This window comes from Aethalodelphis obliquidens, unplaced genomic scaffold (assembly GCF_003676395.1).
Source record: "Aethalodelphis obliquidens isolate GAN/ISIS:26980383/991018 unplaced genomic scaffold, ASM367639v1 scaffold28, whole genome shotgun sequence".
Lineage (NCBI taxonomy): Eukaryota > Metazoa > Chordata > Mammalia > Artiodactyla > Delphinidae > Aethalodelphis > Aethalodelphis obliquidens.
The window spans coordinates 16,920,983-16,943,481 of record NW_020837972.1 but is presented as its reverse complement, the minus strand read 5'-3'; the positions used below and the strand labels follow the sequence as shown (position 1 = coordinate 16,943,481).

The window sequence follows — 22,499 nt, the reverse complement described above, 5'->3', positions numbered from 1 at the left end:
TATCTGAAAATCCCTGATACGTGGCCTGGTAAGTAGTAGGTGCTCACTAAATGCGAGCTAGATCTGATCAAAAGGGCACACGGAGGTGGCAGGAAGTTGAGGAGAGGCTCTGGGAGCCCTCGCCCCCCACCCTGCAGGGGCGCCTCTGGCTCGGCCTCGCCTCCCTGCCCCAGCTGTCTGCGGGTCACCTGCAGCAGAGCCTGGGTTTTCGGCAGCCCCGCTCGCGTCCAAGCCCACACGGCCCCACTCACTCGGCCTGAGAACCGGCAGGGAGCAGTGCTCGTCTAGCCAGCACAGCGCCGTCCGGTGCAGCTCCTCCAGGCTGCTGCTGGACACCACACCCTTGAAGGACTCAAACAGCGGCTTGATGATGACGCTGAACTGCACAGCACGCAGGTTAAAGAAAAGGGAAGCGAGCGTGGAGAGAACGAAGTCCAGTCACAGGCTTGCCCGTGACCAACTCCCCTCAGGACTGGCAAGTAACTGTGCATAGTTGTGACGGGGCGTGGGGTGGGGAGAGGGGGAAGGAGAGGGAGAGAGAGACAGAGAGAGAGAGAGGGAGGGAGAGACAGAGAGAGAGAGGGAAGGAGAGACAGAGAGACAGAGGGAGACAGAAGCACAGAGAGAGAGAGGGAGAGAGAGAGAGGGAGGGAGAGACAGAGAGAGGGAGAGACAGAGAGAGAGGGAGAGAGACAGAGAGAGAGAGGGAGGGAGAGACAGAGAGAGACAGAGGGATACAGAGAGAGAGAGAGAGAGAGAGAGAGAGGGAGAAACAGAGAGAGGGAGAGACAGAGAGAGAGAGAGAGGGGAGAGAGAGTGAGGGAGAAACAGAGAGAGGTCCCTAACTGTTCCTGAGCCCAGGTGGCGACCACAGTCACCACACTCAGCCTGATGCCAAGGAACCTGCGACTGACCACAGAGGTTCTGACTCATGCCAGCTCCACTCAAGGACCAGGACCAGAGCAAAGTTGGGGGACTGGAGCTGGTGTCTGCCGTCTCTTCCTTTAAAACCCGCCCTTTAGTGCACACAGACACCACCCGCCCTGTCAGAGCTGAGGCTGGAGCATCCGTCCTCCCACGTGACCCCCTCCACAGCCCGTCAGACCCCAGGCCCAGGCACGGCGACCGACCCCACCCCTGTGCACACTGTCCACTCAGAGGCACAGCGGTGGCTGGGTGGGGAGTGACAAGGGCAGAGCCTTCCCCCATAAGGGCCCTGCTGACATCTGGAAGGCCAAGTGCAGGGAGGCCTTGGCCCCAGAGACAGAGCCCAGCACTCAGGTATCCGTGCCTCGTTACAGCAGTCAAGGCCCTGCGGCACAAACGCAGAAAACAGCCTGGAGGGAACTGGCTTCAAATCCAGGCTCTGCCACTTAGTCGCTTTGTGAGCCCTGGTATCGGGTGGTACCACACTCCCCGCCGCAGCCAGGACGGAGCTGGTGCCAGGACGTGTTAGACCAGATCCCACCTCCTTCCCACCTTATTGCTTCTGCCAGTGGCTCCAGCCTTGTCTTTACTTCTCAAGGACTCAGAGCGCAGAGCGGGCCTGCTCCAGGTCCCCAGGGAGCCCCAAGCCTGGGCGGGCACCAAGGACAGCCTGCTCCACACCGTGGGCCCGGCCGGGCCCCTCCCTCTCAAGACAGAAACTAGCATTACCTGTCTTGACAAACTCAACGACAACCGTTTAGAGAGCATCTTTCTAAAGCAACTGAAGGGTCAGTGTCTGCGGTTCTAGTGCACTGCGTGGGGGGATGGGGGATGAGCAAAGAAAACCCAAAGATACAATCCAGAACTTCCAATTCTGCAGAGTCCGGCTTTTCACATATTCGTCAAACATGTCTCGCATGTGATCAAACTGGCGCCGGGTGACGGGGACGCCCGTGGCAGGGAGCAGCTGCTGGCAGGAGCTGAAACGACAGGAAGAGTCCAAGGAAGCTCAGCGTGGCTGGGGGCCAAGTGGGCAGGCCCAGGCGGGGAGCCTGGGGAGAAGGAGGAGGGCAAGGGCTGCAGCGCTGAGCAGAGGCCTCCACCAGCGATGAGTGGCCCCCCTGTGCCGTGCCAGTGAGGGCGGGGTGCCACCTGAGCCCCCAGGCCCAGCCTCACATGATGGTGGTGTTGAGCTCCTCGATTTCCTCTCGCAGCCGCCGGGCCTCCTCCTGCATCTGGCTGCGCTCCTGCTGCAACTTGGTGATGTACTCCACGGTCTTCTGCAGCGTGATGGCGTGGCTGGTCTGCAAGGGGCGGCCGGGTTAGGGCGGCAGCGGGCGCGGCGAGCCCGCCATGTCCGCCCATCCTGTCGGCCCTCCCCGCCCTCCGGCCACTCACCAGCTTGGTGTTATTAGAGATCAAGCTGTTGAGGGTGTCAAAGCCCATCTTGATGTTGAAGCGCCTTTTCTGCTCGGCTGAAATGTGCTTCATCTGCCGGTTCTGTGGGGAAATCGACCCGTCACTGTGACACAGGGACCCCTCCCCTCCCCATCCCACCCCCACCTGCTGCCCAGATTAGGGGCAGATTGGGACCCTGAGGCCTCTAGAGAGCTATGTGGAAGGAGGGGCGACAGGAAGCTAAAAGGCTCCAGCGGGAGCCAGGAGGGGGACGGACGGGACTAGAAAACCATCCCTGCAGGAGAGAGCACAGCAAGGGCCCGAGGCTGCTGCTTCGGCCCCTCCCAGCCACCCTCACACCTGGACCCATTTCTGACAGCTGCCGCCTCCTCCCTCTGCTCCACAGGGCTCAGCGCTGGCTCCTGGGCTGAGGGCCACTGTCACCACGGGGCTGGGGGTAGGTGGGGGGTGGGAGGGGCCACCAGGCTCAAGGTTAAAGCAGCAAACCTCCCTCTTTCTGATGCCGCCCCAGCCTGGCGTGGGACACCCCTCAAGCCCACGGTTCTTTCCAGTGCGTCTCTAGTAAGGGCCGCAGTCATCCCCAAAGCCCTTGCCTCCCCATCCTTCCAAGGGAATCAAGACCCAACAGGTACCTTTAAAGCAGCCACATTTTTGGGGTCTGCAGAAGATTTCCCTGAGCAGTTGTTCTGGGGAGACTGAGGACTGGGGCTCTGTTCTGAAGCACACGGAGAGGCCTGCCCTGAGTTCGGGCAGTCTCGACCTGAGAAGAGCAGAGACTCCCCTTAGGGACCAGGCTGCACCAGCTGCACACGACACCCACCCTGAACCTCCATGGCAGCCCCAGAGCAGAAACAGGAGGAACCCCTGCCAACAGGCGGGGGCAGGGGGTGGGTTCCGTTAGGCCTGACGGACGCCAGCTGGACGCTGCAGTCACAGGTCTGGGGGCTGCGAGGAGGCCTGCCTCCTGGGCCACCAGGGGCCCCTCTGCAAGGCCCCTCAGTGTCTGCAAAGCTGTAGTTCTCACCCTGGGTGGCGAGCACACGGCTACCTGTTCTTTTTTTTTGTTGTTCTTTAATTTCTACATATATGTTTTCTCACAACTTTTTCAATTGTACCCACCCCTGACATTTTTTAATTAAAAAAACCAAAGGAAAAAAAAAAAAAAACCAAAGCGCTATTTTACCCACAAAGTACATGGTGGAAGAAACCTGTGGCCCAGGCTCCAGAGACACCCGCAGGAAGCCCCTCCCTGACCCTCCCGGTCAGTCCCGCTTCACAGCACAGATGCCTCAGGCTCAGTCCCCTCTGCTCGGCTCTTCTCCCCACCCTGCTCTCAAGGCTCTAACCTCCGGGGACCTGCCTCAGTGGACACGGCGCCGTTTCCCTGAGCCGGAGCCCCATACAGTATTCCAGGGCCTGACTCATAGCCAGTCTGCGTCTGTATCTTCCCAGATGAGGGTCCTTATTCTTCAAAGCCTGTCCTGGGACAACTCCCTGTCTGACCCCTGTAAGTAGAGAGCCTTCCCCCTCGTGTCCTGCACTCCACCTCGGGAAGATGCCTCTGCACAGGGTGCCGGGAGCAGCTGCCACGGTTTTACCTGAGACAGGAAGACACCTTGGTCTCCCTCCGACCTGGTACCTGGCTTCTCCCCAACCCGCAGCAGCACAGCCTCGGGAAGATCATCTACCCTGACCTCTCAGCTCTTCAGACGTCACTGGGCAATATCAGTCCTACCCCGGCCACCTCACCGACGGAAGACAAAGCTGGGGAGGAAGGAAGGGGGCTCCCGAGGCGTGGTGCCGGCACACCGTGGGGGAGGGGAAGACCGGCCAGTGCCGGACAAGGCCGGGGGCTCCTGTGGCTATGGCAACACCAGGCTCAGGCTTTCTGGAAACTGTCGACGCGGACCTCTCAATTCCTTTTTTATTTTTAATTTATTTAATTAATTTATTTATTTTTGGCTGTGTTGGGTCTTTGTTGCTGTGCGTGGGCTTTCTCTAGTTGTGGTGAGCGGGGGCTACTCTTCGTTGTGGTGCGTGGGCTTCTCATTGCGGTGGCTTCTCTTGCTGCAGAGCACAGACTCTAGGCACATGGGCTTCAGTAGTTGTGGCTTGCAGCTCTAGAGCGCGGGCTCAGCAGTTGTGGAGCTCAGGCTCAGCTGCTCTGTGGCATGTGGGATCCTCCCGGACCAGGGCTCGAACCCATGTTCCCTGCATTGGCAGGCGGATTCATAACCACTGCGCCACCAGGGAAGCCCCACTCAATCGCTTTTGTGGATCAGAACTGGCAGCTCAGAGCCAGGCCTTTCTTTTTTCTTTTTAAATTTTAAAAATCTTTTTTGGTCACTTCGCATGGCATATGGGATCTTAGTTCCCTGACCAGGGAATGAACCTGCACCCCCTGCGTTGGCAGCACAGAGTCTCCACCACTGGACCCCCAGGGAAATCCCCATCAGAGCCGGGCCTTTCTGAAGGAGGCTGAGCGATGTCTCTGCGAGCACACGAACTGCCTGCACTGCAATGCGCCGGCTGCTTTCCCTGGTTTATTCTGCCCTTTGCCGAGCGTTTCCCTAGCCTGGGCCACTGGCAGCTTCTCACCACCCGGCCTGGAAACCCAGGGTCAATCCCGGGCACCATCGGCAGCCTCCCCAGTCCAGAGCGGGCCCGTCACTCCACTCACGCGGTCCCAACCGTTCCAACCAGACAGCAGACTCACTGGCACCTGTGGCAGGGACCTGGGCGATGCCCCCATGTGGTGGGACCTGCTCGCCCTTTACCAGGGAGTCCGGCACTGTGCTGGGAGAGAAGAGCCGGGAGATGGGAGCAGGCTGGCTGCCCGTGCCGTGGCCAAGGTCTGTCACCAGGATGCCGCTGTGGAACTCTGTGACCCCAGGAGCCTGAGGGGACACAGGGGAGAGAGGTCACCCCCAACCACAGTCATGCTGGGTGAGGGCCACCCAAGGTTATAGGATGCTAAGGGCCTGTCTGGGCCACTCACCCTGGCGATGGCAGCAGGCGTGATGACCATGTTGGACTGGGACACGGTGGAAGCCAACATCCCTTCTCTCTTCAGAGGGCCTGAGGTCATGATCACTGCTTGGGGCTGTCCTGAAAAGGCAGCTGCCAGAACAAGGGGGAGGTGAGGGTGGCGGCCCACCTGGGGGCCCCAGGGCTGACCAGGCTGCACAGGGCGGGGCGGGGGTGCCTAGGAGCAGCACACGACCCCTCTGCTGCCACTGAGACGTCACCTCCTTGCTGCAGGGCATGGAGACAAAGCTACTTTTTTGCAGCTTCTCCTTGGAGGGGACAGATTACAGACCTGGGAAAGAGATGACCAGGACCATGTTTTTTTCAAACTGGGTTGAGACTAACTAAAAGAACAACATAGAATAGAAAAAATAGACTAGATCTACACATGTAGTCTTTCATAACCCTTCTGTCTCCTATCACGATGTGTGTGTCACGAGTTTGCAAGCCTGGGGACGGGAAACATCCCGGCGGGGGATGAGGGCAGGGGGAGATTCCCACTTGCTTCCCTCCACCTGACTCACCTGGGGCGAGGCAAGCATTCTTCAATACCAAGGACATGGGCTCTGGTTTGGGAGCAGGCACTATTTTGGGGGGCTGCTTGTGCCTTCCCCCAGGCAATGATATGGGCTTGGGGTGCACGAAAGTTAAACGGGGTTGAGGAGGCCCAACGGTTGGTGGCCGGCTGACCGGAGACAGTGCCAGGCCACAGGGGGACACGGAGGGGGTGGGATAGTGGGTCGTGATGATGAGGCCCTGGCTCTGGCTGAAGGTGGTGGCAGAGGCGTCGTGGGTGAGGGTGGCAGAGGCCGTGTGGGTGATGACAGGGGGCGACTTGCTGACTTCGGCAAACTTCTGTGGCTGCAGGAAGGCAGGGGGAGTCGGGGGGTTCAGGGCAGTGGCGGGAGGAGGGCCTAATGGCAAGACGGGGGAAGCAGGTGCAGGGGCTGGGCTGGGCGACAGCAAAGGCATGGTGAACACGGGCAAGAAGGGCTGCGGGACACTCAGTGGTGGTGCAGAGGGACCTAAGTCTGCGGGCTGGAGAAAGGGGTCCCCCGGCTGGGAGGTGTGTTCACAGCCCTGCCCACTCGTGGGGTCCAGGGCCGTGGCTGCAGGGGGTGCAATGAAGCCGTCAGGGAGGCTCGGGGTGGGCAGAGCGGTGGTTGGCAGGATGCTCTCCTAAGGAAGGAAGAGAAGAAGTGAGGAACGAACGCTAGAGTCACACTGCTCGCTGTCACTCTCCAGCGCTGCACACCACAAGGTCCGACACAGTACCCGGCGCCTGGGACGATGCCCCGGGCAGAAGGGACAGAGGCGACGTCTCCCAGCCCTGGGACTGCTAATCTGCGGGGGTTGGATCTGGGTCTCCCCAGGCATCTGCAGGGGTCTTGTTTCCATTAGGAACTCAGTGATAACACGGCTCAGACACAGCGACTGTCTGTACACACTTGGCTCTCGGCCTGGGGATATCTTGTTTCTAGAGTCCAGCGGGGTCCCCCCAAAGTCCCTGCCATCTTCTGTTACAGAGCAGGGGCAGCCTGGATCACAGCTGCTCAGGAGGCTCCCCCAGGACAGTTTCACATGTCAACTTCTAGAGAGGTCACTTCTTCCTAAAAGGGAAACGCTACAAGGAATCAATTGTTCGGATCTCAGTCTCTATAGGAGAAACTCTTCACGGAGCCAGATGGAGGGAGAAAGGGTCAGGTCACGGGCGCCTAACTGGATATGGGCACCAGCCCGAGAGTCTCTTAATGGCAGAGAGCCATGCCTCACTCAGCTCAGCCGTCCCAGCAGCTGGTAACCAACTTGCGTTGAGTGCTGAGTAAAAAGTAAAAGAAATACACGGAACTTCCTCTTCTTAGCGATCTGCGTTTTTCTTTGCTGTCTCACTGGCCCAGTCTTAACTGGTCAAGACAGAGCCCGCTGCACACAAGGTTATCTGGGCCTTAGGCAGGAGCATACGTTTACTGATAGAGTCTCCCACCTCACGGACACCTAAGGATGCTTCCAAGGAGGGCTAGGATAACTTCTTTACACATTATATGTGAGTTCACTGCTGGATCTAGTCACCCCTAGCACTTTGCTTATGGCTGCAAAGGTCTGAGGACCAGTCCGGTGCCCCTTCCCCCAAGTTCTCTCTACCTGAGCAGGTGGGCTGTTGTGATCTGGTGCAGGCCCTGAGGCGGGTGCAGGCAGCATGGAGCTGAAAATGGAGCGGCTGGAAGAGAAGAGGTCTGAAAGACAACATCAGGGGCTTGTGAGCTCTGTGCCCATCACTCCACTGCATTAAGACCCAAACAAATCAGGCACTGAACCCCACCTTACCCAGAGGAATGCCATGGCTAGAGGGCATCTCCCCGCCCCCCCACCACGAGGTAACTCTGCAGAAGGAGGCCCTCTGCTTGGAGCTGCACAGGCTGGCAACCAGTGTGGCCTCTGAAACACTCCCAGGCCTGGGTGGCACCCGCTTTTACAGTGGCAAGAGCTCAAGGACCAGTTCTAACTGCAGGAAACGGCGAGGAGGTGGCTGTGTCGTCAGCGCACTCTGCTGCCTAGTGGGAGAACTGCTTACAGTCAAAGCCAAACCAGAGGCTCTGAGACGTGGAGGAGGAGACAGAACGACATCCCAGAAACACTTTCCAGGCCTTGCAGCTACTAGCAAAAAAAAAAAAAAGTTCTGGAAAAATTCTAAGTCCTCTCCCTGGTCCATTCTAACAGTTGCCTCTATGACAGGGAAGCAACATCCACGTTGTCCTGGGTAAAGGAAGATGCAGGTAGCCGTGCTCTTTCTCTGCCCCAAGTCCTCACCCTGGAAAGGCTCAAAAGTGTCCATAAAGTCCAGGTTGGGCTGCAAAGGAATCAGCCCCGGTTGAATCATGTCTGCATTTCCCAGATGTGCTGTAAGAATCAGAAAGGAGACAGAGGAATCATTTTGCCTTCTCAGACCATGTGCTGTAGGAACATACTAAGGGCCTGGAATGCATCTTCCTGGCCCTGCTCGCATTCTAGATTCTTCCGAGGAGAAACGTAGGCCACTGGCTGGGATTTCTCATCAGTTCATGGGCATCGTCCGCCCTCAGAGGGCAGGAAAGCGAGTTTTCGTAGGAAAGGTAAACTGAGTATTTGGGAACAGACACCCCCCAGAAGCCATGAGCAGCTATGCAGAGACCCCGGGTTCTAATTTCAGCCTGTGGGCTCTTCCCTGAGGGGTTAACTGGACAGCTGCACGCTGCCAGGTGAGAGGCCAGCCCAGGAGTGCGAATGATTTTCCTGAGAGTGAGTCACAGGCCCTGTCATGCGCCCCAGGCCCCTGTCCTCTGCTGAGGGACAGTATCAGAAATGTGAAACTGGTTCAGACCAAACCTCCACTGTTCCCTGGCGGTGGCACCACGGGCCTGACGGGGCCCCCACACAGCAAGGAGGCTGGTCAACCCTTCTCCTCACTGATCACCCTAGACACGCGACAGCAGCTCAGGGACGGCCCCGAGGCAGAGCCTGCCCTGGGGGCCCGGTGGAGAAGGCAACGTTTCCAGTCTAGAGTCTAGGGGCGGGTTACCTATTTCGCGCGGGTTGGGCCAGGCCACGGGCGGGTGCGAGGAAAGCGTGGAGAAGAGGGTGTCGCTGAATTCCGACATGAGCATGTCTGTGTTCAGCAGCGTGTCCTCCTCCATGGGGACTGGGGTCTTCCAGCCATCCCCGTGCTTGTGCCAATAAAGCATGTCATCGTCCTGCCACCGACGGGGGGGAGGACAAACCAAAGGGACAAGAGTGACTTAGGGGTTCCCAGCACATCACATCAGGGAAATACGCTGTACTGTTTCACAGAGCAGCCAGGGATCCCATATAAGAGATGAGGTGAGGGGGTGGGGAACTGCAGGGAGAATCCCCCTCCAGCCCCCAGCAGAGAACTGGCTTGTTTCCTTCACATCCTTCACGTGAGGTGGGGGGGGCCCTCCTCTAGCCCCAGGGTGCACAGGGGCTACCTGCTGCTGCAGTGCTGGGCCACCCAAGTCACTGCTGTTTCTTGTCAAAGGGGGAGGGGTCCCATGAGGGTCCTCATGGCCCCCAAGCTCACACACCTGGGCCAGGCTGGAGAGGTCCTCATCCTTGTGCTGCTGGAGCTGCGGAGAAAGGACAGAGAGGACCAAGGTGGTCACTCAGGGCCCAGGCAGGGGACGAGGCCCTCGGCCTCTCCTTCCTGGAAGGGGCTAACCTCCAGAAACATCTAGGCCTTCTCTCTCTGGGAGGCGGGCGGGGAGAGGGATCCTGCCCCTGCCATCCCCAGGCCAACGCTGGACACAGAGGAGATTCCCAGCCAGCGTTTGTGGAATAAAGAGCCCTGGCTCCTAGCTGGAGAAACTGAGAGCAAAGGGGTCACATGACCAAAGCAGGCCACCACTTGGGCTGGGCTAGAATGCTGGGCCAAGGAGAGGGGTGGCCAGCTCCGGGCCGCAGCCTTGGGGGCCAGTGTTCTGAATCCGGGCTCACTTCTTCCCTCCCCTACGGGGCTTCCTGAACGTGCTCTCTTTGGAGCCCGAGCCAGATACCCTTTTCTTGAAGTAGGTTCTCCACTTGTGATACTCCCGGATCACAATCTCAATGCGGCTTTTCCAGTACTTCCCTTCCGTGGTGATGGCCTGTGGGGAGACGCAGGGCAGAGTGAGCAGGGGCGCTGGAAGAGCCGCCCTGCCAAGAAGCAGGTGTCTGTCTCTGGAAGTCGGGTCCGGGCAGTCCAGCTCCGAGAAGCAGGCTGCCTCCCTGCGGCTTCGTCCACAGAGTGCGTCCCGCCTCTGCTGGGCCACGCCCGGCCTCTGAGTGAAGGGGAGCTTTCATTTCATGGCCCACGATAACCCAGGGGGCTTCGGGGGCCCAGGTCCTGGAGGCTGGACCGGAGCAGGGGTCAGACAGAGTGCCTGGCAGGGGAGAAGCACAGAGTTCCCGGCGCTGGAAGAACCTCCAGAGACCCAGGCTAGCTCTCAAATGCCCTTAGCCTCCGCCACGTTTCCAAAGGGTGAAAACAAACAGCCCGTCACAGAAGGTTCCGGTGGAAAGTGACCTCTAAGATACAGTTCAGCCTCCCCACTGTGCAGGGCGGGGAGCCCCTTCCACAGCAGCCTTGAAGACCTCTGGTGACGAGGCGTTCACGACGGCCTCCGAGAGCCCACCTCACTTTCAGATTCCTTTATTTTTTTTAATGGCTAGAAAATATTAAAGCAAGTCCCAGATATCCTATCATAAATCCCACATAATTTCACCCAAGAATACTTCACTGTGTGTTTCTGACAGTGAAGAATGTTCACCGTGAATAATGCAATATTATTACCAGAACAAAAAAAGTGATATTCCTTAATACTAACACCAGATCATGTCCTATGGCTCCCGACTGTCTTTCATTAGGTTACTTTCCAAGTTTTCCCCTTTTCATGGTAACAGTGAGACATGCTTGGACAAAGCTAAAAAGATGCAGAAGAGTAAAAAGTGAAAGAAGAGTCTTTCCTCCTCCTCACTCTAATCCCACGAGGAAACAATTTCTGTATATCCTTCAAGACATTTCCTATGCATGTACAATCACACAGACACACGCTTTAAAAAATTCACCTGAAGATACTCCAATACTGTTGTGCAACTTGCTTTTATTCATTTACTATTTCTTCAACATCTTTCCCTCTCAGTATATAAAGATCTCGAGTTCATTCTTTAAGAGTTAAAGATGTCTGCCTTGTAAGGAGTCAAGATCCCTCCCCGTGGGACATCCCTGGTGGCACAGTGGTTAAGAATCTGCCTGCCAACTCAGGGTCCATGGGTTCGAGCCCTGGTCCGGGAAGATCCCACATGCCGCGGAGCAACTAAGCCCGTGCGCCACAACTACTGAGCCTGTGCTCTAGAGCCCACGAGCCACAGCTACTGAGCCTGCGAGCCACAGCCACTGAAGCCCGCACACCTAGAGCCCGTGCTCCACAACAAGAGAAGCCACCGCAGTGAGAAGCCCGCGCACTACAACGAAAAGTAGCCCCCACTCGCCGCAACTAGAGAAAGCCCGCGCACAGCAACAAAGACCCAACGCAGCCAAAAATAAATAAAAATTTTAAAAAAGAAAAAAAGATTCCCTCCCCGTTGACTTCCAGAGAAATACTGACATTAAAAGAAAGTAGAGGGTAAGTCCCGGTTGGAGGACCCCCTCAGTCCCTGGGTCAGCCCGGTCTGAGAAGGCGGGAGCCTCTGTGGGGTGTCAGAGGCCACCTGCCCTCCGCATCGCCATCGCTTCTCAGGGTCAAAACAGCTGCCAGGACAGCACAGCCCCAGCACCCTGTCCTGCGTCCTCCCTCTGCGGGACCCAGAGCCCTCGGTCCCACCCTTGTGAGTCACCTCCTCCCGAGTGAGGGCCCATCACATGCCAAGTACCTCTGGCCGCCGGTGCTCGTCCACTTCCACAGAGCCGTCCAGCGGAGTGACAAAGTGGCACACAGGGTTCTTGCGCTTCTCCAAATCTGGGCGGGGAGAGGGTGAGACAGCGTCACTGCGGCAGAGACCCCTGCAGGAGCTCCGCCACTTCTGTTCACACCCCGCCCCTCAGGGGGGACCCTTAAGGGTTCTTTCCTTCTCCTTCCCTTGGAAAATGAGATTTCAGGGAAATAAAGGGGTCCAGGTCCAAGGAAAAGAGTCTGGCAGTGATGTGTGGGCGAGAAAGGGAGTCTGGCTGATCAAGAGAAACACCGGCCTGAGCCTAGGGGACCCCGAGCACGCCGATCTCCTGTAGAAGTCACCAGACCCACCTGTACCCAAGCCAGCTGGACACAGGACGCGGCCTGGGCCGGCATCGTCTCAGACCTGCTGAAAACAGGAACTGTTCCCCGACTCTCCAAATGTCACCTCTCGGCTGTACACCCGTCCCTCCTCCTCTGCCTTTACAACACTGAGCTCACTAGGTTGGGAGCAATCGGCCTACACTTCTGCCTCCTGCAGACGCTTGGCTGGGCCCCCAGTGCCGATGGCAATAAGGGTCCAGTTCACTCGGATTTGGACGCACACGGCCCGAGAGAGACTTCTGTTTGACACACAATGTTACAAGAGCAGGCTCCGGGGCCCGAGGTGCAAAGGCCTCCTGGTGGCAGAACCTGGAGGGTCTCCGGCCCAGCCACGCGGCACTTACACTGCATGTACCATGCCCGCCAGATGGCATTGTTGAGCCGGATCTTGTCTCTCCACTGGAGCTTCAGGCCCTTGAAATTCTTCCACTTCGGAGACACCAACTTCCCACTGAAAGGTACAATGAAGAGGGGAAACTCAGTGGTTTCTCTGAAAATGGAATGAAATCACAAAGTGCCTCCCAATCCTTCCAGGCCTCAAAACTCTGGATTAACTCATGCAAGCCACAGGCTAGGCTTGATAGGATACACAAGGCACTTTAGGATTTCTTCAAAGTGATACGGATGGGGTACAGGGGGCAATGGTGTTGGTATGGAGGAATCAGGATCGGCCATGGGTTGGTAACTGCTGGAGTGAGGTGATGCTACACGGGGTTCACTAATCTATTCTGTCTACTTTCTAATATCTTTAAAATTTTCCATAATTAAAAGTTAAAAATCTGCTGATTTTGCCTCATACATGTATCAAATCATCATGTTGTACACCTTAAACTTAAACAACGTTATATGTCAATTTTATCTCAGTAAAGTTGGGGGAAGGAAAAAAGAAATCTGCTGACCACCGAACGAAAGCCAGCCCGCTTGAACCTGGTCTCGGCCACCTCCTTTGCCACCAGTCCCCCTGAGGCACTTACAGTCCAGGCACACAAACGTCCCACTGGCCTCAGAACCTGTGGGGCCCTCTCCTGCCTCCAGGCCCCTGTGCTTGCGTTCCTCACTCTGCACAGACCTCCCTCCGCCCCTGGCCACCCACTCATCCTTCCAAATGATGCTCAAACATCATCCCCTCCCAGCCGGCGCCGGCCTCTCCCAGGCTGCCGCCAATCCCTTCAGGACCCCTGAGCACTGTTCACACCTCAAAGACAGCACTCATCCACTCCCCGTGTAGCAATGTGTCCCCACACCTCCTGCCACTAGACTGCAGCTTCTCGAGGGGAGGGCCCTTCCGGCATCCTCATCTGAAGCACCCAGTACAGAACTTGGCACAAGGCAGGGGCTCGTGTAATAATTCTTCACTGAATGACTTAAACGGCCCTTGCAAACAAAGCTAACGGCAGGCAAGGAATGCTGCCTGGTGGCACAGGCTTCTCAATAGTTTAGTTTTTCAAGGGCTGTGCCAGGAGCCACCTTTGAGCAGCTGGCATAGGGCTTCCCCTCTTCAGATGGCTTGAGATGGGCAAGGCACGGTCACTGGTCCATACAAAGGGGGTTCTGTGGGTTCTACATCACTGCAGGCCACAGCCCTGCCCCTTCTCCAAACCCACCCAGAAATTCCATGTGACAAGCAGTCACAACATCTGGGGTCTTCAAAGACGCACTGCCTGAGCGATAAACACTCCCTGAACCCAAACACCTGGTTTATCAAGCAGAAGCCCCTGGCGGTGCACCTGGCAAACCTCACGCCCCGCCCCGCAACTCAACCCAGCACTGGCCCAGGCTTTGGAGGAAGGCTGTGACCCACCCCCAGAGGAAACGTCACAGCAAGTCCTTTGAGAATCTGAGGGACAGACAGACAGAAGCCACCTCAGCTCAAAGGGTCAGGGGTTTCGAGCCCGTCACACGCCTTCTTCCTCCCACCTCTCCCCGGTCCAAAGGCACTTCCACCCCAGCTGTCACCTACGTTTAACAGCCAGCAGCCCAGTGTTTCTGAGCCTCTGTGGCACGACTGCATACTGACTGTGAACTTTCACAGTCACTTAATTTCTCTAACACACCAGTTTCCTGGGTAAAATTACAATAACACCATTGCCTCCAGAGTGTTTTAATAAGGATTAAATGTACACACACACACACACACACACACGCACACGCACACGTTCTTAGACACACAGGACAGGTAAACCCTAAGGTAAAATGTAAAGGTAAGCTATTAATAACCACCTCAGTGATCTGGATTTAAGTTATTTTCCGAAGGCCTGGCTTTTAACACCTCCTGACTTGAAAAGTCCTCTCTTTCGTGTTTGCCACCACTGTCGTGGGGTGCCTCCTCCCCACAGGAAGAAAAGGTGACACCCACGGGACCCCTCTCGACACCAGCGAGCAGAGACCAGGGCAAAGGTCAGCCTTGACCCCCGCACAGCTGCAGAGCCACTCGCTTCCTCAGGGCCCGGAAGGCAGGCCTGGGTCCATCTACTCACTCAACAAGCGTTGAGGACCTACTGTGTGTCATGCACACGCTAGGAGGGGAGGAAAAGGATGGGTGAGGCGGATGAGGTCCCAGCCCTCATGGAGCACATGAGCTGCTGAGGCATGAGTCCTGCCTACGTGCTGCGTGCCTCGAACAAGAGCAAAGGGCTGTGGGAACACAGTCGGCATAACTAACCCTGTCTGAGCAGTCACAAGAGGCGTTCTGGAGAAGGTAACATCTCAGCTGAGGCCCAGAGGATGAGAAAACTTCAGCTAAACCAAGGAGAGGCAGAAAGGCCTGTGCTGGTCCTTCTGCCTGGCTTGACGGCCCTCAGGACAGCAACACAGGTCCGGTCAAGGCCGTAGAAAACACCCAGAATGGCAGGAGCTGGGGGGAGGGGGAGGCGGGGGGATGCTTCTAGGCCAGTCTGGAGGGCAGAGTATACACCAGAGTATATTGGTCCCGCCTCTGGGCAAACCAACCCTCTTTCCCTTCCGCTGAAAGATCTTCCAGCAACCCGCTGTCTAGCCAGGCAGGGTGTTCCTGCCTGTTCCAGAAGAAAACAAAACAAAACAGAAAACCCTCCCTACTTTTTTATTTCCTTAAGGGAAAACAAAACTTCTCTATAATTGACAGCTTCCTCATGTTGAAGGCCAGGATTCAAACACCACTTTCTCTGTGTGTCTAGCAGGACCAGAATCCTGACCCGGCATCTGCCACCTGCAGACAGCTGCCGAGGACAGAAGCAGGAGAAGAGATGGGATGGAAAACGAGGACTCCTGTGGGGAGAAACTCTGGAGTCCTGCAACGTTCCGTTACTGTGGTTTTTTTTTTTTTTTTGGCCGCACCGCACGGCATGTGGGATCTTAGTTCCCTGACCAGGGATCAAACCCGTGCCCCCTGCAGTGGAAGCGCGGAGTCCTAACCTCTGGACCGCCAGGGAAGTCCCCTGCAACATTCTGTTAAGGACTGACCACCGGGCTTAATATAAACCCACCCTTACTCCTGCTTTGTTATTTAAGACAAAGTGGCTGATGTGAGCATAGAGCATCTTCTCAGAGAAGTCAGACAACAGCAACAGCTTCAATTACTTACCACGAAGGGGGTGGGAAGATTCAGAGAGAGATCAAACCCTGGAGGCTAGAAACCAAATCTGATAGGGTATAGTTTGGGCTTCTCATCTTCTTCCTCCTCAACTGCTGGGATGTTTCCCTCTTCCTTGATGTTTATTTCCAACTGCTATCACCCATCAACTGAGGCTTCTGTAATATCTCAACAGCCAACAGGCGGCGCTCAACCAACGCAAAGAAGTAAGTCTGCAACCAAAGCCAAAACCTAAAGTGCCCGCAGAGGTGGAGAGACGTTTCCTTACTGATGGGCTCCCTGGAGCCTTTGATGTGCTGATGTCACTGTCAATCTTCAATGGGGTGAGGAGACATTCCCTATACAGACATCCGAAGACAAGGACTGGGACCCTTTCTATGGAGGTACCCCAAGTCTAGTTTCCCACGGAACATACAGGAAAGGCTGCTTCAAAGAGTTCTAAAAGGGACCGTGCGGCTCCTTGGTGGAGCTCCCTTGAGCAGGACGCCCACAAAGCAGCCATGATCGGATTCCTGCTCCCCTCAGCCCCGTCCCAGCTTCACTCGGCTTCCAGACACGGCTGATTGGGATACTTCTTAGTCTAACTCAGGGTTCTGCCATATTCCTTCTTTAAAGTGTTACCATTGGGACTTTCCTAGTGGTCCAGTGTTAGGACTTTGCCTTCCAATGCAGGGGGTGAGGGTTCAACCCCTGGTTGGGGAGCTAAGATCCCACATGGCTTGGGGCCAAAAAACCAAAACATAAAACAGAAGCAGTATTGTAACAAATTCAATAAAGACTTGAAAAATGGTCCACATCAAAAAAATCTTTAAAATAAAATAAAGTGTTACCAGAAACACATTATCAAAATTTCTAAGACCACTGGCAAGATCTCCTCCAGCCTTGCCTCCCAACCCCACCTCCTTAAACGCCTGGGAACCCCCACACACACACCAGCTTCCTGATCAGAACAATGACCCTGATTCACCCCCCACTCTCCCAGTCTTACTCTGGGAAGGCCAGGGTCTGGGTCTGACTCATCCCAGCACAGTGCCTGGCACGTGGGAGGTGCGATTAAATATGGAATTACTGAGTACTAAACTTTTCCATAAAGAAAAACCTTCATCCCCACCCTGCCACGGCAGCCCTTCCTAGAAGACAGGTTCATGACATGGGCAGGAAGTCTACAGCACAACAAAAGTCTCTCTCAAAACTGCCATTGGGTGGAACGAGCAAACTGAATTTTTCAGAGGTCTGGCAAGAGACTGCTTTGGAATGAAAATTAAAATGCAAGCCTTGCACAGAGAGGAGCTGGAATTAAGAAGAACGGGGGAGAGTGAGACTGGGGCGGGAATTTGGGGTTCCGTTGGTCCCAGGTAGGATTAGGTCCCAGGTCCTAATTCCTGGCCAGACCATCTCTCCAAAAGAAAGCAGGCAACGGTTCTGGGGTCTACCAGTGTGGGGCCCAGACAGTGGTGGAGTCCTTTCATTTGGTCATGCAACCACATTTGCTTGTGAGGCAATACTTCTTCACCATTCCTGATGCTTCCTGGAAACCCACGGGCAAAATGTTCCAAGGCCTATACTACCCAAAGCACTATACATATTTAATGCAATACCTATCAAAATATCCATGACATTTTTCACAGAACTAGAACAAACAATCCTAAAATTTATATGGAACCATAAAAGACCCAGAATTGCCAAAGCAATCCTGAGGAAAAAGAACAAAGGAAGCATAACCGTCCCTGACTTCAGACAATACTACAAAGCTACAGTAATCAAAACAGCGTGGTATTGGCATAAAAACAGACACATGGATCAATGGAACAGAACAGAGTGCCCAGAAATAACCCATACACCTATGGACAATTAATCTTTGACAAAGGAGGCAAGAATATACAATGGGGAAAAGACAATCTCTTCAGCAAGTGCTGTTGGGAAAGTTGTACAGCCGCATGTAAATCAATGAAGCTAGAACACACCTTCACACCATACACAAAAATAAACTCACAATGCCTTAAAGACTTAAATATAAGACAAGACACCATAAAACTGCTAGAAGAGAGCACAGGCAAAACATTCTCTGACATAAATCATACCAGTGTTTTCCTAGGCCAGTCTCCCAAGGCAATAGAAATAAAAACAAAAATAAACAAATGGGACCTAAACAAACTTATAAGCTTTTGCACCACAAAGAAAACCATAAACAAAACAAAAAGACATCCTACAGGGCTTCCCTGGTGGTGCAGTGGTTGAGAGTCTGCCTGCCAATGAAGAGATACGGGTTCGTGCCCTGGGAAGATCCCACATGCCACGGAACACCTGGTCCCGTGAGCCATGGCCGCTGAGCCTGGGCGTCCGAAGCCTGTGCTCCACAACGGGAGAGGCCACAACAGTGAGAGGCCCTCGTACCGAAAAAAAAAAAAAAAAGACATCCTACAGACTGAGAGAAAATATTTGCAAATGATGTGACTGACAAGGGCTTAATTTCTAAAATATATAAACAGCTCCTACAATTCAATAACAAAAAAACAAACAACCCAATCGAAAAATGGACAGAAGACCTAAACAGACATTTCTCCAAAGAAGACATACAGATGGCCAACAGGCACATGAAAAGATGCTCATCGTCGTTAATTATTAGAGAAATGCAAATCAAAACTACAATGAGGTACGACCTCACACCAGTCAGAATGGTCATCATTAAAAAGTCTACAAATAATAAATGCTGGAGAGGGTGTGGAGAAAAGGGAACCCTCCTACACTGTTGGTGGGAATGTAAATTGGTGCAGCCACTATGTAAAACAGTATGGAGGTTCCTCAAAAAACTAAGAGTAGAACTACCATATGATCCTGCAATCCCACTCCTGGGCATACACTCAGACAAAACTATAATTCGAATAGATACTTACTGGACTTCCCTGGTGGTGCAGTGGTTAAGAATCCGCCTGCCAATGCAGGGGACACGGGTTCGAGCCCTGGTCCAGGAAGATCCCACATGCCGCAGAGCAACTAAGCCCACGTGCCACAACTACTGAGCCTGCGCTCTAGAGCCCACGAGCTACAACTGCTGAGCCCACGTGCCACAACTATTGAAGCCCGTGTGCCTAGAGCCCGTGCACCGCAACAAGAGAAGCCACCGCAATGAGAAGCCCACGCACCGCAACGAAGAGTAGCCCCTGCTCGCCGCAACTAGAGAAAGCCCACAGGCAGCAATGAAGACCCAATGGAGCCAAAAATAAAATAAATAAATTTTTAAAATAATAATAAAATAAAACAAACAAATGAAAACATTCCTAGGCCTGTCTCCCCCTTACTCCCTCCCAGCTAGGTGGAGTGGGTGAGCTACGGAGTGTGGAAAGCAGCACTGACATGGGGGGCCAGGCCCTTCTCCTTTCCTCTTGTGGGAAAGCTGCCCACTGAGGGCCCAGGCCCCTCCTGTTCTGCTCCTACAGAGAGAGCCTGGGGTCAGGGAGGCCTCTCTTAGTCCCGGGCTGCCTGGAAAGACAGTCTGGGGTTCCCTTATAAGCCACATCCTCAGCTTGATCAACAATACGGAGAATAATTTAGCCAGCATCTGCTGAATCTTTTTTGTTGTGTAGAATACATGTAACATAAAAGTTACTATTTTGACCATTTAAAAATGTACAATTCAGTACGTTCACAATGCTGTGCAGCCATAGCTGCTACCTCGTTTCAGTGCTGTTTTCATCACCCCCAAAGGAAGCCCTGTACCTACTAGCGGTCATTCCCCACTACTTTCCCCCTGGCCTCTGGCAACTACTAATCTACTTTCTGTTTCTATGGATTTCTTTCTTCTGGACATTTCACATAAACAGAATGATAAAATATGTGGCCTTTTATGTCTGGCTTCTTTAACGTAGCACAATAGTTTCAAGGGTCATCCACACTGTAGCATGTATCAGTACTTCCTTTTTATGGCTGCATCATATTCCACTGGATGGCGAGACCACATTTTGTTTATTCTTTCATCTGCTGATGGACACTTGGGTTGTATGACATTTTGGCCACAGTGATGAGTGCTGGTGTGAACTGACTCCAGTTTTATTTCCCAATCGGCTCGGAATTCTGGTTAAGGGAGAGAGGTCTGATCATTACATTGGCACTGGGGACATGATGATGGGCAAAAACAACTGTGACCTTTGTTGGAGGGCAAGCGGGCAACTGTCTATCAACATTTCAAAGGCACATCCGTCTGACTCACGATTCCACTGTTAGGAGTTGAGTCTGTAGACGCATTTGCACGTGGGCACAAAGTCATAAATAGAAGACATTAAACTGCAGTAGTGTTTGTGGGAGCAGAAAGCTGGGAACAACACACATTTATATGTGCTGATGTACAGGCAAGATCTGCAAGATGTATTCAGTGAGAAAGAAAAGCAAGGTGCAAGATATACAGGATGGCCACCATTTGTATTTGCAGCAGGGAGATATGCACACACACACACACACACACACACACACAGGAAGGGAGGGAGAAGGAGGGAGGAAGACAACCAGTCACTCTCAGGAAAGATACACAAGAAACAGGTAACAGTGAAGCAGTGATTTCCCGTTGGAGAGCTGAATCGCAGAATTAAGGGGGCTCAGTCAGAGAGTTAGTTTTCACTGTTTACCATTTTTTTAGTGTTTAAATATAACACAGGAATGTATTATTTTTTCAAAATAAACAAGGGAAAAAGACCAGGTATAGTCCAAGACTTTATAGGGCTTCTAGTTAACTGGGGAAGGAAATTAATCACATGAGCAGATATAAAACTTGTATACAAGTCAGTTTTGTGCACCAGATCCAAATATGAGGATAATAGCTAATAAGTGGTTTCTTTAATGAGTGACTGGATGAATAATGCTCAGACTGGTCTCTCTATTCCAGGATTCCGATTCTTTTTCTTCAAAAGAGCGGTCTCTATTGGCTTTCCCTGGGATCTGGGCCTGGTTCCACAGGCTGCTAGGAGCCAAAACTAACAGGCTCCAGACAGACAAAGGTTCATTGAGGAGCCACGGCGTGGGGAGCGGCCCTGCGAGCGGCATGGCAGGAGGAGGGCACCGTGTTCAATGGAACCGCCCTGGAGCCACGGGCCCTCCGCCCTGGGCCACCTGCCCAAGCAGAGTCTCCACCCGGAGAAAGCCTGTGAGGTTTTCAGGCCCTGCTCCCATGCCCAGGCGTGGGTCCTCTCTCCTGCACCCCGAATTCATCCTCCTCCTGGGTCACTTGGCATCTTGTTTTCTTTTTTAACATTCAAAGAAAGTCGTATTGGAGAAGCAGGATCAGAGGGCGCTGGCAGCAAGGCAGGAATGTGGGCTCCCAAGGTCCTCATTCCAGGTCTGTCCTGCTGACAAGGGGTGTGTGCGTGTGGTTTGTGTGTGGGGCATGCATGTGTGTGTGTGTGGGTATGTGGGTACAGTGTGGTGTGTGTGTGTGGTATGTATGGTGTGTGCGTGTGTGGGTGCGCTAGTGTGTCTAGGTGTGTGTCTGCTCACATGTGTGAGCATGTTTGTGAGGACTGTGATTGTCTGTTTTGTGTAAAAAGCAGGGAGTAATCACTTATATGACCATCAAAAATTAGAGCACCATGACGGGGTTGAAAGAGGCAAAATCAGGCTAGCCGCAGCGGTGACCCCCTTTGCCCTGACTGTGAAGGACAGTGACATGTGTCCCTGCTGGGAGTGCTCCCTCCCGTGTCCCAGCCTCCCACCTGGGGACAGACACCGCCATGCTTACACCATTCCCAAGCAAATGAGGAAAGAGAGTGGTGGTGGGAAAGAGAGTGGCACTGGGCTGGTGACAACGGGAGCTGTCAGAGCCCCGCCTTTGGTAAAAAGGGTGCCGATGTCCCCTCCCCGACAGGAGAGCTGGGGACCACAGGAGGCGTGAAAGGACTGGGCCTGGTGCAGAATAAGTGCTGCCCAAATCTGGGGCATGTTGCTGAACACTGAAGTTGAGTCTTGGGCATGTTCCTGAGTGTTAAAGCCTGGAGTTTCCTGTCCGATTCGAGCCACCACTGGCCTTTCAGGCAGGAGCAGGGATGGTGGGCAGGGCACCAGTTAAAGCCATAACCATATGTCTATTTGCCAGGAGAGTAAACTTGAATCCGAACTCAGGGTGTTCCCGACTCCTCTAGACTGAGGATGGGACCAGGCCTACAACGGGAAAAAGTGGTGTCTCACTTCAACTGCATCACTTGGTAATAAAATGCTTTTAAAAATCTGCATATTAGCTATGTGTCTCTTTTACTTTATGAGCTGTCTGTGCCCTCTGTCTTCTAAAAAACTTTTTATTTTGAAATAATTATACACTCACAGGAAGTAAAAAAAAAATAGTACAAAGCGTCCCATGGACCCCTTGCCCAGCCTTCCCCAGTGGTGGCACCTTCTCTAGATGTAGCACAACCTCAAAACCAGGAAACCAGCTTTGGGAACATTGTTACTTAGACGACAGATCTTATTCAGTTTTCACCATCCGTTGAAGTGTCAGTTGTTTTTTTCTTGCTATTTTATATTGGTAATACTATAATATTAATGATATTAACGCTTTGTGATATTTCTGCCAATGTTTCCCCTAGGTTTTGGTTTTTACTTCTTTTTATAGCATGTCTTTGAATAAGTAGGTTATATTTTTGTGTAGTCATATCTACTGGTCTTTAGAATTTCTTTTATTGCTTCCCTGCCTGCCCACCCACCCTATCCAGAGATTTACTTTTCATTTTAATCTCTTTTTTAGCCTTTTTAGTCTTATCTGATTTTTA

General features: G+C 53.7%; 1 protein-coding gene across 4 annotated transcripts in view; it reads right to left on the bottom strand.

The window, feature by feature from the left end:
* MLXIP (MLX interacting protein) overlaps window positions 1-22,499 on the bottom strand; it is a 62,362-nt gene that overhangs the window by 5,099 nt on the left and 34,764 nt on the right. For 2 of the 4 annotated variants that reach the window (XR_003436753.1, XM_027124891.1), the window contains exons 2-16: window positions 12,524-12,630; window positions 11,776-11,861; window positions 9,921-10,010; window positions 9,453-9,494; window positions 8,930-9,101; window positions 8,182-8,271; window positions 7,516-7,607; window positions 5,898-6,552; window positions 5,345-5,466; window positions 5,027-5,243; window positions 2,979-3,106; window positions 2,326-2,427; window positions 2,104-2,231; window positions 1,784-1,907; window positions 252-381 (exon numbers count right to left, since the gene is read on the bottom strand). Coding sequence is in view for 3 of the 4 variants with exons in the window: in XM_027124891.1 (XP_026980692.1) it covers window positions 252-381; window positions 1,784-1,907; window positions 2,104-2,231; window positions 2,326-2,427; window positions 2,979-3,106; window positions 5,027-5,243; window positions 5,345-5,466; window positions 5,898-6,552; window positions 7,516-7,607; window positions 8,182-8,271; window positions 8,930-9,101; window positions 9,453-9,494; window positions 9,921-10,010; window positions 11,776-11,861; window positions 12,524-12,630 (2,285 nt within the window). In the remaining variant the exon portion in view is untranslated. The remainder of the gene's footprint in view (window positions 1-251; window positions 382-1,783; window positions 1,908-2,103; window positions 2,232-2,325; window positions 2,428-2,978; window positions 3,107-5,026; window positions 5,244-5,344; window positions 5,467-5,897; window positions 6,553-7,515; window positions 7,608-8,181; window positions 8,272-8,929; window positions 9,102-9,452; window positions 9,495-9,920; window positions 10,011-11,775; window positions 11,862-12,523; window positions 12,631-22,499) is intronic. The other 2 variants (XM_027124892.1, XM_027124894.1) reach the window with 2 other exon arrangements.